Source organism: Cervus canadensis, chromosome 22 (assembly GCF_019320065.1).
Source record: "Cervus canadensis isolate Bull #8, Minnesota chromosome 22, ASM1932006v1, whole genome shotgun sequence".
NCBI classification, from domain to species: Eukaryota; Metazoa; Chordata; class Mammalia; order Artiodactyla; family Cervidae; genus Cervus; species Cervus canadensis.
This window is the reverse complement of record NC_057407.1, coordinates 48,682,159-48,697,764: the sequence shown is the minus strand read 5'-3', so window position 1 is coordinate 48,697,764 and position 15,606 is coordinate 48,682,159. Positions and strand designations below refer to the sequence as shown.

Genomic DNA, 15,606 nt, shown 5'->3' with positions numbered 1-15,606 from the left:
AAAAACACTGCCTGCACCTAAAATACCCCCTCCCTATGCCCCGCTGTGCGATTTCCAACAGTGGGTCTTGATGTAAGAAGAGAACAAAGGTCTGCCCGGGCCTGCTGGTAAGGCTCCGAGGCCAGCAGGGAGGAGGCTGGACTGGCTCACAGGGCTGGGATGCCCTCCCCTGGGCATCCTCTCAGAGGCAAGAACCAGACTCCGCAACTGTCAGCCAACCCTGAGCACGTGTGAGAGGACTGAGGAGACTCCGGGCAGAAGCCGTAACTACCTCCTAATTAAGCCACATTTCTGCATAAGGTTTCCCTGCGTGTAATCAAGCCTGTGGGTAAGAAATTCCTCCATGGCCCCTTAAAGTTCCCTGTGGAGAGATTTCTCCACATAGCTCTTTCTCACTTACGGTTGATGAAGAGTAAGAAGATGCACTTCTTCACCGAATAGTTTGCATTGGATATGTAGCCACTCATTTTGAAGGCAAGGGTTTTATCCTCACATTCAACTTCTATCAATTCTCTGGTTGGAAAAAAGAGAAATTTTGATGCTTTTCCAACAACTGGAAAATTCAAACACTCTAAAGAATCAGAGTTGGAAAAATCAGTGCTTCTTCCCATAAAATGATCCCAGAGACTTGGTTCATTAAGATCCTCCAGGCCCACGCTCCATCTGTCTATCCAACCTCTCATCCACCTATCTAGCCATCCATTCACCCACCTAGCCAGTATTTTCAAGCATTTATATGTCAATCGTCACTGTCACTGTTGGGACATGGCAAATCAAGTTCTGAGACGTTATTTTGCTGAAACTTTTATGTATCTTAGTAACTCAGTCCCAAAGATGAGATTCCAAAGAATCATCTCTGTTGAAAATCTCTTACTTTGCTGATGGGGAACATGACAGGCTCCTGTGTGGTGCCCCCTAGAGTGTGTTTATGGGAGCAGGGGCACCTATTAAGATGAAACAAGGTCCCCCCATGAGCCACACTCACTTCTGCCTGAGGGCCTCTCAAGTGCTAGTCCCTCCAGCTGCAAAGTTCCCTCTGCTGGTGTGGCTTCCCAGGTGGCGCTAGTGGTAAAGAACCTGCCTGCCAAAGCAGGACACGTAAGAGACCCGGGTTCAATCCCTGGGTCAGGAAGATCCCCTGGAGTAGGAATGGCAACCCACTCCAGTATTCTTGCCTGGAGAATCCTGTGGACAGAGAAGCCCCGAGGGCTACAGTCCATGGGCTCGCACGGAGTCGGACACGACTGAAGCGACTTGGCACAAACACGGGCTAGTTAATTCCTCCTTACCCACTGCATGTAGGGGTCACCTCCTCAAAGAGCCTTCCATGACAATCCCTCTCCCTGACCTCAGGAGACGCCCCACCTTATACTCTCCTTTAAGCCATCGAGCACAGTCACTAATGAATGGAGTAAGTATTTCCTCTGTCTTTTCAGTTACAGTGTGAGTAGTCTGAGGGCAAGAATCCTTCCTGCTTTATTCCCTCCTCCCCATCTCTACCCCACGGCACAGTGGCCAGCAAGAGGCAGAAGCTCATTACACACTTGCTGGAAGGATGGCTGACGCTCCACAGGCAGTGGTGTGCGCTCCAAGTCTGCACAGAGAACAGCTTCCCATGCCTCCCACACAGCGAACCAGCAGGCCCTCTCTCCCCAAAAAAGAGGCTGGTTTCCTGGAAACCTGTTTGGGGAGCTGCTCCTCCATGGGGTTTCCAATCTCTTATACTCTCTAAGAGTTTCATAATAACTAATTCTGAACCTTAGAATCTAGCCAAAGAGCTCTTAAAAGTTTCACTGGGGGAAAAAAAAAAAGTTTCACTGGGTCTTAAAATTTGGTCAACAGAACTCTCTGTTTGCTCTGGGAGCACAACTGGAAAAATAATTCTTTAACACTTGATTAGTAAAAAAAAAAAGGGGGCAATTAAAAGCAAATTGACTGTCCTCTAGTTAGGAACCTGGTTTGGTCCAAAGAGTGAGTAATCTGTCCTTTGGAGTAAAAAACTGAGTTCTGGGACCATTGCTCCTGCTTTTAAGATTGCTGGAAAAGGTGAAGTCGGGGGCTGTCTCATTCATCCGTGTACCTCCAGCTTCTGGGGCCTGCCTGGCACACAGAAGGCGCTTAGTATCTTCCCCTCAGATTATGACGCAGACACTTTGGGCTTTGCAAAGCCCTGAGATTAAGTTACGGATGTGTATTGGAAACAGTGGCCTTCACGCATCGAGGGGAGTGCCGTGAGAAATCTAGAATACAAGCACTTTTCCCGCTGAGGCTTTGACCATGAAGATCTAGCGACACGACACTGCTCGCCACCAGACAGGGACGTCTTCAGGGGCAGAACATTCTACTTGTCTTTACATCTTTACCTTCTGGCACAAAGCCCAGAATATGGGAGGCAATAAATAAATGTTGAGTGGTAATAAATGCAATCCAAGGGACAATTATGAAAATATAAGGACAAGCGGGAACAACGGAGGATAGAATTCTTTTACACCAGAGATGTTCTGAAGACAGAGATCTAGAGAGAACAAACAGTTTGCAGCCAGACCACCTAGGAGATGACGTACACCCAAGAAGCACTGATTACACGAAATAATCTGAAGCACGACAAGCCTGAAGCATAAAAACAAGCCTGTACTTGGTTAAAGAAAACTCTTAAGGCAAGTGTAAACAGATTCCAAAATAATGTGATAAAGCACAGAAGATTTTTAAAAATGCAAGTTATCAGCATACCGGCTAACAGCATTTCCAAAGATGGAGCGAATGTTGTCCACAGTCGTGGCATTTGGCAGGGTCCTGACGTCGGCTACCGTTTCACCTTGCTGATAAACAGAACAGAGCTGACTGAAATACCATAATCTTATCTCCACAGACAACTATTTAAAAAAAAAAAAAAAAAACAAGCCTTCTTCTTTTATAGTATGTAACCATCCTTTATAAATTAAGAACTTACTTTTTTAACTGAGAAACCAATCCCTGAATTGTGTATTGCATACCTAGCAAGAGAAAAAACAAAATAGTAAAAAAGAGAAGCCAAACGCACCATATGAGAAAGAGCCCCCTTGTAGTTAAATCAGTGGAGTTAACTGATCTAAACAAAGATACAGACAAACAAAAATATCTTCAAATATCATATTTTGCCCACATGAAAATAAACCAGCAGAGACTGCATGAAGATCTCATTGCTAAATGTGGCAGAAATGAACAAAAAACAGGTTTCCCTTTTGCTTCCATGCACTGCTGACTAGGCTCGAGGGTATTTCAACACAATCTCCTCCTTGCCTAGTTTTATCTTCAAACTCAAAAGATCTGAGTGGCCTCAAAAACTTCTTGAGAATGTAGCCTGAACACCCCCTGTACTGTTCTTCTCTCTCAGAGACCCTAACACAGTCCCCTCTCAACCCGTGTCTTTCTCCCCACGAGATCCTGCTTCAGGATCTCCCAGCCTTTTCTCCACTGGCTACCATTTACCCCTCCTCCCTCCATGGGCCCCAGGAACTGAAGGATTGTGCCTAGCAAAACGCACTTATTCAGTAACAGTTCACTTACCGCACATAGAAGCAAAACAGTCAATCAGAATGCGTCTATTTCCAGGAGCTAATTAACATTCTGATACTGATTCATATGACTCCAGGGGAAAAAGCAAAGAAACCTGATGTGTAAGTTCATTCCACTCTATTAATAAAATGGACTTTATCTAACAAAGTTCATTCTACTTTATTAGAGGCAAATGTTTTATTGATTTTAGATTTGGTAGCAATACTGAGAAATAACACACCTCTGTTGCAACTCAAGGACTCGCAGGCTCAAAAAGCCATGCTGGGGCCACTGTACTAGCAGGTTAAGTCAATCCTGGACACGATGCTGTTTTCACCTGCCCTGGGTCCCTTCTCCCTCTGTTAACAGCCCCTACTCTTTCCCCCACCACCTCTCCCCCTTCCACTTGTATATCCTTTCTCAGAATACCAATTGAGACGTCATCTCCCCACCAATGTGGGCACACAACAGGGGGACCCAGGCTATGCCAATCAGATGCACTCTCCCAGAAGACGCTCTTGAGCAGACTCAGGAGAGGAATGGAGAGAGTTGGGGCACAGACACTAAACCCCTGAAGCCACCTTGCTTCTTGACCTCTTCAAGAAGGAGCTGTCTACACTTTCTTCTACTTTCTGAGTCACTCCTAGCCTTTCAATAAATATCTTTTGGACCCAGGTTAGCTACAGTCTGTTTTGCCTGCCACCAAAGACCCTTCACAGATACAGAAAACAACTGCTCTCTCCTGGGGACATGACAGAAAACCCAGAATTAGCTTTCTCCTTGCCCACAGTTTTATTTTCACAAACTCAAAAGATCTGAGCTGTCTTAAAGACATCTTGAGAATGTAGCTTCAACATCTCCTGCACTGTTGTTCTCTTTCAGAGAGAGAGGGAGAGAGAATAATCTTGAGCTAACCTTTGACCAGAAACAATTTATGGGCTGGTATTGCTGCTTACCATCTAGCTCTGCAACTCTTCTCCGTTTCTAAGCACCAGAACACATTTCTCTGGTGACAGAATGATTCAGAGACCCACACCCAGATTGTGGACTGTACCTGCCAACAACTTCCAAAATTTTCCCATATTCTTCGCTTGGGTTTTTTAAAGCTTTCCTCCTCGTGGATACGTTGTAAAAAAGGTCCTCCACCTGAACAGAAGGTTGATGTTTCTTGTAAATTCACAGAAGTATATGGAAATACAGCATGGTCTTAAGGCAGAGAATCCAACTATGTTTACCACCAGCACAGTTCTAAGCGTTAGAAGACAGGGCAGGAGATGGGGCTGCCTTAACAAAAGCAAGCAAGCATATTTTCCTGCCTCCTACTTAACTCATTAACTTCTCAGATAGGCACTGAGGTCCACCTCCATGTCAGGCTCTTTGCCTTGTGCTGGGAATAAGACAACAAATAAAATATACAGTCCTGCCCAAAACGGCACAGGATTTAGTGGGGGAAAGATAAACTTATAAACCGTTGTGACACCACATGGCATGAAACTTTCACAAACTAGAAATAATTATTAGATCTTTTGGGGGTTCTTAGAAATCACACTGTGGTCCCAGGGACAAGATCCCGCTTAATGTGAGATGCAAAGTATATTTCTTCATTGCTGTGCCCCCGACCTGCCTCATCAAGCCCAGGGCTTGGAGCCTTCAAGCAGATGTGCTCTGGCTGGGGCTGGGGGTGTGGGCGTGGGATGTGTAACGTGATAGCGGGGTGACTTATGGGATCCTGGAAGAGAAATACACCAAACGTGGCACCACAGAAATAAGGCAGCTTAACAGCCTTTCTCCTGATTAATGACACAATTGTGTTACTCAAGTGCCCTTTGAATGAGTGGTCAAATATTCCTCATGCCATCCTTTGATAGAGGAGCAAAGTAAGATGAACGGCCATTAAATGACTTGCCTCTGGACACACTGCCGCTGAGTGGCAAGGTTAGGATTCTGGACTTGTCTTCTGGACTCAAGTTTAAGGTTCTTTCAATGGCAGCTACCCTGCCACTGATGTCTGCCATCTCAACAGAAGAATCTCCCAGCCTCTTAAAAAAAAGGAGGCGAAAAAAAAAAGAGGCTGTGGGCAGGCTGCCATGTCACAAAAATCAATCATCATTTCTCTTTCTTACAGGGTGATATCTTGAGGCCTCTATTAACTGGTAAATATTCACTGTATCAATCCTTTGAGAACTCGGAGACAATTCTGCCTTTTATTTCAGTATTTACACAAAGCTCTTTCCCAACAACGTCACCTCCCGTGTACCATTCTTACCGTGATCTGGGTCCCTTGGTTGCCTGCACACGGTTTAGGAGGCGCTTTCAGCTTTCCATCTGAGTAATGAGCTCTATCAGAAAATATAAGAGATACTGACAGCTAATACAGAAAAGATACTTCTCCAAAGACTAAAAAAGTAAGTCACACCAACAACGGATTAAAATATAACCATGTTATATGCTGTCTGAGTTGCCAGCTTCCTCCCTTTTTCTACTTCCATAACCATCATAAACGGGTGCCAAAGAAGGGGAGAAAGACCCCTACTTTTCTGTTTGTTTACCAACTACTGCATTTTTAGTTTCTGAGTTCTGGGCTACAAACAAAAGTTATGACACTGCCTAAGATGACAGTAACATTTTTTTCAATAATTCTGCAATCATTTATTGAAGGGCTATCATGTACCAGGCCTGTAAACACCCTGAAATAGAGACAGGCCTTGGGAGGTTCTTGATTTAATGAGGGGACAGAGTGTTCCCTGAAGTGTGGAACAAGGTGCCAAGTGGTCCAGAGAAGGAAAACATTGAGCCTGGGGTGGGTGGGAGGAAGTGTCGCAGAAGAGATGATGCTTCACCTGGGCCCTAGACTGGTATCTTCTCAAGCGGAGAGGGCAGGGAAGTCCATCCAGGAAGGGAAAAGACAGACAAAAGCACAGAAGCTTTAGAACACGTAGCAGCGCGGCTGTGGGGAGAGGCTGGGAAGATGGACTGAGCACGTGGGGAGGGCACGAGCTGCTATGACGAAGACTCTGGATTTCATCCTGCCACACAGGGGGAGTTGTGAGAGGTCCTAAGCAGGGGCATGAGACTCCAGAGGCAAAGAAACGGAGCCTGCCCCCAGGCCATTTCAGAAGACATTCACTCACAAGCACCTCCCCTGTTTGTGAGGAGAGATTCTAATCATATCAGCCCAGCCAGGCCCTAGGCTGTTGCAATCTGCATCTAGACAACACCCTGCAGCACCAAGCGCTGCAGACTAGCTCCATCGTCCATGACGGCACACACTCATCTGCGGAAGAGGGCTGAGGAACAGACAGAACTGCCCTCTCTTGAAGCTGTTTTCTGTATAAACTAACAGTCAGTATGGTAAGAAAAAAATTCTCCTTTTTGGCAGGAATTAGATATGAATACCCATCTTTCACTAGTAATGGCCAATGGTTATGAGAGCAAAGGTATGATTTTGATTCCTTGAATCCCCTTCTTGTTCTGTGCCAGCACAAGAGACAGCCAGTGGGCACCTGTGGGAAGGAATCCACAGGGGCACTCACGTGTGGCCGGGGATCAGAGGCAGCTAAGGAGTCACAATCCTCAGGCACCCCAGCCACAGCCGCGGAATCAGGCCAAAGCCACACCCTGCTGAAGGGCCAAGGGGCAGAGTGACATCACAGCTCCCACCGACTCAGCCCTCCTCGTGTAACAGACACAGCGCCAGGCACTTGTAATCTGTTACAGCGGACCTTTCACAAGTTCATGAAGTAAGATTATTACTTACAACCACCCCTTTGGATTACGTAATCCAAAGGGAGGAAAGAAAATGTACCCAAGATCTAGGCAAAAAAATACAACATTCGTGTTTAGACAGGATTACTTTGAGTTGCAGGCCAAAAGCATGTTTCGGGATGAATCTATTCGCTGAGCAGAGGACAGCACTATACCTGTATGCACACTTCCCGTCAGCTGTTTTGGTTGTAATGGTGACGTGAGCCACGTGGCTTATGCTGGCCAAAGCCTAAAGGAGGAAAGGACATGGAGTGAAAGAAAAGCCCACTCCCGGGTCACCCCCACCTCGCATTAAGGGAGAAGTTACCTAAATTGCCTCTTCTGTTTTGTATCAACAAATGGCAACAAAGAGCACTCTGCTCACTCATTTGATGACATGTTAAAAAAAAGGAAGCTATCAAACTGAATCTGCAGCATAATTACTAGAACAAGAGAGGAAAAAAATACATACATACAAAAGTTCTGAAAGAAAACACAACCAAGAATTAATGTGAACAGCAATTGTGTTCAGGTGTAGAGTTATAGGCATATTTAGTATTCTCAATGACTTGTCTTCTAACAATTTTAAAGCCTGCCTTCAGAAATGGGATAATGGAAACACTCCAAATTGATAGTGTTGTAAACTGTATTCAAAACTGTTTTCTGTAAGCAATTTAATGTTTAGAAATAAAAATTTTAAATTATGCAATTAAGATGAAACAAAATTTTTTTTTAATGGCCATTTTTCCCCCTGAAAATCCAGATCGATTCACTGGCCCTGTGGAACCTATATCTCCTTTCACAGGACATCACAGCATAAAAAAACACAGCCTAAGCACTGTGATATGTGACAACATCTGAGCAGACAGTAAATACAGCAGTGGCAGCTTTAGTTCATTAACAAGGACCACGGCTCAGGCTCAGAGATTAACAGGTCCTAGCTGGATTTCCCTGGTTGATTGTGATAAGCTAATTTTCACTCAGTTCAGTCTGACTCTTTGCAACCCCAAGGACTACAGCCCACCAGGCTCCTCTATCCACCGGATTCTCCAGGCAAGAAAACTGGAGTAGGTTGCCATTCCCTTCTCGAGAATCTTCCTGACCCAGGGATCAAACCCAGGTCTCCTGCATTGCAGGCAGATTCTTTACCATCTGAGCTATAGAGAAGTCCTAATTTTCATTATTAAATATGTAAATGATTTTGAGACTTGACTTTTTTTAATGATTTTGAGATTTTGATAAGGAAGGACATCCAAAACTACAACACTACCCAACACCGTGAAGAACGCAAGCCACTGGCAGATGATCCAGCCGCTTCAGGGGCCTTTGTACAGGCACTGCGGGAAGAGGATAACAACATGGACTCTGGAGTCAAGCTGCCAGGGCTCAGTTCCCCATTCTGCCACTTTCCAGCTGTGCACTCCAGCCACACTGAAGTCTGAATGTCGGTTTCCCAGTATGTCAAACAGGGTTACAATAACAGAACCTACTCTTTCAGAGTTGTCAAGTGTGAAAGGGTTAATACATACAAAGGGCTGAGAACCACGAATGGCACACAGCAACCTCTCAGTAAATCTTCCCTGTTTAGTCACAACCCCAAACACAGCCTACAACTGGGCTAAAGCTACAGAAGGCCCGAGGCTTAGGAACTGACTCGGGAAGTTGCAAAGTCAGAATGAAACTGCTTTGCCAGGGCCAACCTGAGACCTACGTGAAGTCAGGGGACCCTCAAGGCTCACAGGCTGATGCCAATCCTTCCTGCAACAACCTGGGGCTCACTGTGAGCCGGAGGGTGCTTCAGGCCACCTGGGTTTGATCTGCATTGTGGCAACTGGGTCATAAAAAACTGCTTTTTAATTAAAAAGAAAAAAATCAAAGTAAAAATACATTCACATGATAAAAAATTTTTAAACTACAAAAAGGCCTAAAATGAAAAATAACTGGCTTCATTCCCTTCCCTTCCCTCTCATCCCCCCAAATAACTACCCCCAAACAGTTTCTCTGGTACCTCAAAGCCCCCAGAATACAGCCAGAACACTGCCCGGCCAACACCTGGATTTTAGCACAGTGATAGCCATGTCCCCTGACCTCCAGAACTGTAAGATAACAAATGTGTGTTGTTTTAAACCACTAAGATTGTGGTCATTTGGGGGAGCAGCAATAGGAAGCTAATACAAGTTACAGGAAATGTATGTATATTTTTACTCACAAACATTGTATCTATAAACTTACCCTAAGAAAATTAACTGAACAAAACACACTGTACATGTGAATATTCACCAGAGCATTAGGCATGAAAAAAATGGCAAAGAGCATAAACGTTCAACAGAAAACCTTTAAACAGACTACAGTACATATAAGTAATAGAACAGTACGTAGCCATTATAATTCACGTAGTCCTACATATACTCAATGATATCTTTATACCCACAGAGTATTGTCATAAAAATATAAGCTATTTTAGTCTTAAAAGTATTTTTATCCATTTTCTATATCATATGTCCCCATGATATGCCATATAATTTCATTTATAGATACTTCAGAATATAACTTAAAAGATTAGGACTCAAAAAATAAAAACCCCATGAAACTTTTTATATCAAGAAAATTAACAGTAATTTCTCAATAAAATCAAATAATCAATCTGAGTTCAATTATCTGTCTCAAAAAAATTTTAGTTTGTGCAAATCAGGATCCAGGTAAGATCCACACGTTGAGGCTGGCTCATATGCCTCTTAAATCCCCCTAACCTGTGATTCTTGCTCCCTTCCTTGCCTTTCTTCCCCTGTGCAGTTTACCTTATAGGGAACAAGTTTTCATCACGTGATTTCCCAGTCTCAGCGCCCTGTACCATGCCGCCTCACTCCCTGTATTTTCAGTATACTGGTAACTTAGATCTAGGTATTGCCTGAGATTCATATCTTATTTTGGACAAGAAAACTTGGTAGGTGGTGCAGTCTTCTTCCATCAAGAGACTTGGGTGTCTCTGGAGATACATAATATTAAAAAGCAGAGACATTCCTTTGCCAACAAAGGTCCATCTAGTCAAAGCTATGGTTTCCCCAGTTGTCATGTATGGATATGACAGCTGGACCATAAAGAAGGTTGAGCACCGAAGAACTGATGCTTTTGAACTGTGGTGTTGGTGAAGACTCTTGAGAGTCTCTTGAACTGCAAGGAGATCAAACCAGTCAATCCTAAAGGAAATCAATCCTGAATATTCATTGGAGGGACTGATGTTGAGGCTGAAGCTCCAATACTCTGGCTACCTGATGTGAAGAGCTGACTCATAAGAAAAGACACTGATGCTGAAAAAGATTGAAGGCAGGAAGAGAAGGGGATAACAGAGCATGAGATGGTTGGATGGCATCACCGACTGGATGGACATGAGTTTATCTCCGGGAGTTAGTGATGGACAGGGAAGCCTGGCGTGCTGCAGTCCATGGGGTCAAAAAGAGTCAGACATGACTGAGCGACTGAACTGAACAAGTAAAAATTATGATATCTTACTGACCTGTTGAAAAACATAGGCTGACAAATGGCAGAAATGTTATCGCAGGAGGATATTTACACTCTGCTTCAATCCTCAGCTTACCTCACCCCGAAAGCCATAGGTAGAAATGTGAGCTAAATCTTCAAACGACTGCAGTTTACTCGTAGTGAACCTCTCACACACAATCTCAAGATCTTCTTTCTACAAGGTGCAAAGAAACAAATAAATAAGTATGTTACTCGTTTTTCCCAATCTTTCTGAATTTCCCTTTTCTTGACTGACTCCAGGAAGAAAATGCTCTTGGGAGAAGAGTTCTAAATCAGCAGGAGCCTCCTCTCTGGGCATCCAGAATCCTACGAGGCCCTGACACTCCCTCCTCTTCACTTACCTGGTTCTCAGCCTGCTCCGCTGCTTCTGTCTCAGCTCCCCTGACAGCGGGTAATCCACAGTTCCATCCCCAGATGTCTGCTCTGTCTACACTAGTTCTCTTGATGATCTCATGCAGGCTCACAGATTGTACAAAAAATATTACTGTATTTGGAAACTCCTTTACTAAAAATTTACAGATATATTTAATTGCAGCAAAAGAAAATAACAAAATTTACCACTTTAACTCTCTCTAGGTGTATGAAGTACATTCACAATATTGTGCAACCATCACCAACTTCCATGTCCAGAACTCTGATATCTCCCCAAATGGAAACTGTGCCCATTAAACAAAAGCCCTCCATTTCCTCCTCCCCCAAGCCCCTGGGAACCACTATTCTACTTTCTGATTCTAAAGATTTAACTACACTAGGTACGCCATATAAGTGGAAACAAACAGTATTTGTCCTTTTGTGACTAGCTAATTCTACTTAGCATCCAGTCTTTAGGGTTCATCCATGTGGTAGTGTTTGTCAAAAATCCACTCCTTTCTAAGGATGAATACCATTCCATTATATGTATTTATCATATATTGTTTATCCACTCATCTGTTGCCTCCATCTTTGGAATATCATGAATATGTTGTTATGAACATGAGTGTGCAAATCTCTTTAAGACCTTGCTTTCAACTCTTCTGGGTATAAACCCAAAAGTGGAATTGCTGAATCATACGGCAATTCTTTAATTTTCTTCCAGTGGCTGCACTATTTGATACTCCCACCAGCAACGTACAAGAGCTCCAGTGTCTTAACAACCTTGCCAATATTTCCTTTTTGAGACATCAAAGGTTTAATGGATGAGGGAGCTTACACATCTGAAGAAAGGTCCTGGAGTGACATCCCACTGTATGGAGCACATGACAGGCAGGATATGGTGACAATCTTTTTATTAATTAATTAATTATAACCATCCTAATTGATGTCAAGTGGGAGCTCACTGAAGTTTTTATTTCTATTTCCCTAAGGACTAATCACGTCAAGTGTCTCTTCATGTGAGTCTCATGGCTTTTAATACCATTAAATGCAATACACCAAATTTTTATCTCCAGCGCAAACCTCTACTTTGCACTCCAAACTCACACATGGATCCCACTAACAGGCATCTTAAATTTAACACACCCCCAAATGAATTTCTGATCTTCCCAAATCCACCTGTTTCACAGCTTTCCCATCAGTAAATGGCAGCTTTGTTTTCTATTTGCACAGGCCAAAACCTTGAAGTCCTTCTTGACTCCTCTCTCTTACTCCCTACACCAGCAAATTCTGAGAGCTCTGTTCATCATCACCAACAAAGAATCTCACTGCTTCTGTCCTGTCCTGCTGCAGTCTATTTTCCACACTGCAGACAGAAGAGTTCTTATAAAACTTGCCAAACCATGTTATCTCTTGGCTCAAAATGCTCTAATCACATCCCTCCTCATCCAGAGTAAAAGCCTAAGGTTGTACAACGTCCCACAAGTTCCTGCACGCTCAGCCTGCTTCTCCTTCAGACCTCATCTCCCGCTACTCTTCCACTCCCCCCACCACCCCATTCTAGACACCCCAAGCTCCTTGCTAGTCCTTAAGCGTGTCCAGCAAGCTTCCATTTTGTGGTTTTTATGTGTATCGTTCTCTCTGCTCAGAACACTCAACCTCTAAACGGCCTCATGACTCGATCCCTGACCTCCTTACTCTCCTGAACGCTGCCCGGCATGGAATGGGTACTCAATAAATATTTATCGTTGGTGTTGAAGTTCTCAAACAATCCCATCCATAAAAGCCTGAAGTTTCCAGAACAGGGCAAAGTTCCGCCACTTCCTGCAGATGCAACACAAGCAGCACACAAACATCCTGCTGCTCTGAGGTTTTACTCACCCTGATCCCAGTGCCATTGTCTTGAATCTGAATCAACTTCAGGCCTCCCTCTTTAACCACCACTTGAATACTTGTGGATTTTGCATCCAAACTGGCAAATCAAACAAAAAAATAGTAATTTATCAGTCTGCAGTTACTCCAATGCACATATTTTAAAATGAATCAAGGCATAAGAACAAATTTCAGACAAAGACAAGGCTGATAAATGTGTTTTTCTTTTGTCTTAAAGGCTCTGAGACCACAAAGTTATCAACTTACATGTTGTGAGAGAGAGAGAGGGAAAGAAGAGAGGGGTGGAGGGGGCAACCATCACTTCCAATAGGACATTCAGCAATATTTCTGCTCCTCTAGTTCTAAACTAATTCTACCATCTGCTACTCAAACTTTATTCAGCCCCAGGATCCTACATGACCCTTATAAAATATCACTAAGGAAAAAATTCTAAAAGTTTTTCTCCACTATTCTCTTTATGAAAATATATACTGGGAGAAAGAAAAAAATGGTGCTGCAGAAAATTAAATACACCTTATCACACCTTCAAAGAATAGCCTACAAGCATAGAGCACCTATAGAGCAAGAGAAAATAAATCAGCCTGGGGCTGCATGAGAAAAAGAAGTTACCTCCTCCTTAGGACGACAATTATTTATTCAGAAATAAGATAATAAGTTACTTAAATATCAAAGAACTTCCTCAGCAGTCCCTGAATTGAAGTTGCATTTAGCCATCTTGACTTGTGTATTAAAAACAGAACTAAAAAAAAAAAAACAGAACTAAAAAAAAAATTAAAAATAAAAACAGAACTAGACTCCATACAAAATTTCTTAGAGAACTGTAAGCCAGTGATCTAAGATGTGTAGTGTTCCTGAACTGTACCTTAACACACTTAAATTGTTCTGTTAGTTAATTCTAAAATTGAAGAAACAAAAGCCAGCCTTTGCCAATTATGTAAGTAAAGGCAAAAGGAGAAACGATGCTCAGGTTCCCCGCTTCTTCTTTTGTCCACCTTCTAATTCTCTTCCTTTCTCCTGGTGGTCCTTTCTGACCCACTGTTCTTTCATTACCCTCTTTGTTGTGTATGTTTTCAGAACAATCCCTTTACAAACCTTCCAACTGGAACATTTTTTTCCCCTTTAAAGTATGGATTGTATTAACATCAATGCCTTTTTTAAAATATTTGGCTGCACCAAGTCTTAAGTTTGCAGCATGCAGGATCTTTAGTTGCAGCATGTGGGCTCTAGTTCCCTGGCCAGGGATTGAACTCCAGCCCCCTGCATTGGGAGGATGGAATCTCAGCCACTGCACCACCTGGGAAGTCCCATATCAATGCATTTCAACACAAAGGATCCCACACATTTAGGTATACTATGAGCCTCTGTCCTTTTTGAAGTTTACAGTTTACACCTAACCTTCTGTCCACGTTTTTAACCTCTTCTCTCCACGATGGTTGTGTGACAGTTCTAAACTTCAGAATCCCCAGAATACCCCCAAGATCTTTGAAATAAGGGATCTTTGAAGCGACTCCGCAAAGAGGGTAGGGAAATCCTAAGTGGGTGATTTGAGAGAACAGCATTGAAACATGTATATTAGCATATGTGAAACCGACGGCCAGTCCAGGTTAGATGCATGAGACAGGATGCTCAGGGCTGGTGCACTGGGCTTTCCCAGAGGAACGGGATGGGGAGGGAGGTGGGAGGGGGGTTCAGGATGGGGAACACATGTACACCCATGGCTGCTTCATGTCAATGTATGGCAAAACCACTACAATATTGTAAAGTAATTAGCCGCCAATTAAAATAAATTTTTAAAAATCCTAAGTGGGGACTATCCTGGAAATAGGAAAATGACAAATTAAACCCCAAGTTCACGGCCGTCTCCTAAAATCCTAGCAGTTAATTTTGAATATAACTCAAAGTGAATTGTACTGTTGAATGTAGATGGATGAGTTCTGGAATAAGCAAGAAAATGATAACCCATGGTACCGTTTGAAAGAAAGGAATTTAAACTATAAAACTTTTAGACATTCAAAAACTTGCACCTTCTACATATACAGTTTTTAAAGGGTTTCTTAGTTAATAGCATCATTAAAACAATACTGGTTTACAGTCCTTGCTCCCCCAACAACCCTAAAGTCTCGCGAGAACGCTCGAGGGAGCAGACAACGGCCTAGGCCTCCGCCGCCGCGACCACACAAGCTTGGGTTCAGGGCAGGGAGGCGTGTCCGCGCCATCCATAGCGGCGGTCCGTTACGCAGTGGCCTTTGAGAAAGCCTTGGCTCCCTTCGTACCAGTTCTCAATCATTTCTTTGATGGCATTAGCCGGCCGTTGGATAACTTCTCCTGCCGCGATGCGGTTCACTACTGTCTCGTCCAGCCGCCGGATAACCCCCGCTACAAGCGACATTTTGGCGCCAGACGATCCCGGGTCACGGCGTGAAGCTCACTGGAAGTACCTCCAGCCAATCTCCATACAGTTTCTTGCCCACGTCCTTCCCCCAATCCTGTTGACGAAATCCAGCCTAACCCTTGGGCGGTAGCGTCACTTCCGGACCAGGAAGC

At 43.6% G+C, this 15,606-nt stretch overlaps 1 protein-coding gene across 2 annotated transcripts in view; it reads right to left on the bottom strand.

The window, feature by feature from the left end:
- MLH1 (mutL homolog 1) overlaps nucleotides 1-15,577 on the bottom strand; it is an 83,548-nt gene extending 67,971 nt beyond the window's left edge. The window contains exons 1-9 of one of the 2 annotated variants that reach the window (XM_043442203.1): nucleotides 15,336-15,577; nucleotides 13,051-13,141; nucleotides 10,874-10,972; nucleotides 7,455-7,528; nucleotides 5,801-5,873; nucleotides 4,589-4,680; nucleotides 2,951-2,993; nucleotides 2,731-2,819; nucleotides 401-513 (exon numbers count right to left, since the gene is read on the bottom strand). In XM_043442203.1, coding sequence (XP_043298138.1) covers nucleotides 401-513; nucleotides 2,731-2,819; nucleotides 2,951-2,993; nucleotides 4,589-4,680; nucleotides 5,801-5,873; nucleotides 7,455-7,528; nucleotides 10,874-10,972; nucleotides 13,051-13,141; nucleotides 15,336-15,451 — 790 coding nt within the window. In that variant the 5' untranslated portion in view covers nucleotides 15,452-15,577. The remainder of the gene's footprint in view (nucleotides 1-400; nucleotides 514-2,730; nucleotides 2,820-2,950; nucleotides 2,994-4,588; nucleotides 4,681-5,800; nucleotides 5,874-7,454; nucleotides 7,529-10,873; nucleotides 10,973-13,050; nucleotides 13,142-15,335) is intronic. The other variant, XM_043442202.1, reaches the window with a different exon arrangement.
- Nucleotides 15,578-15,606: the final 29 nt, after the last annotated feature.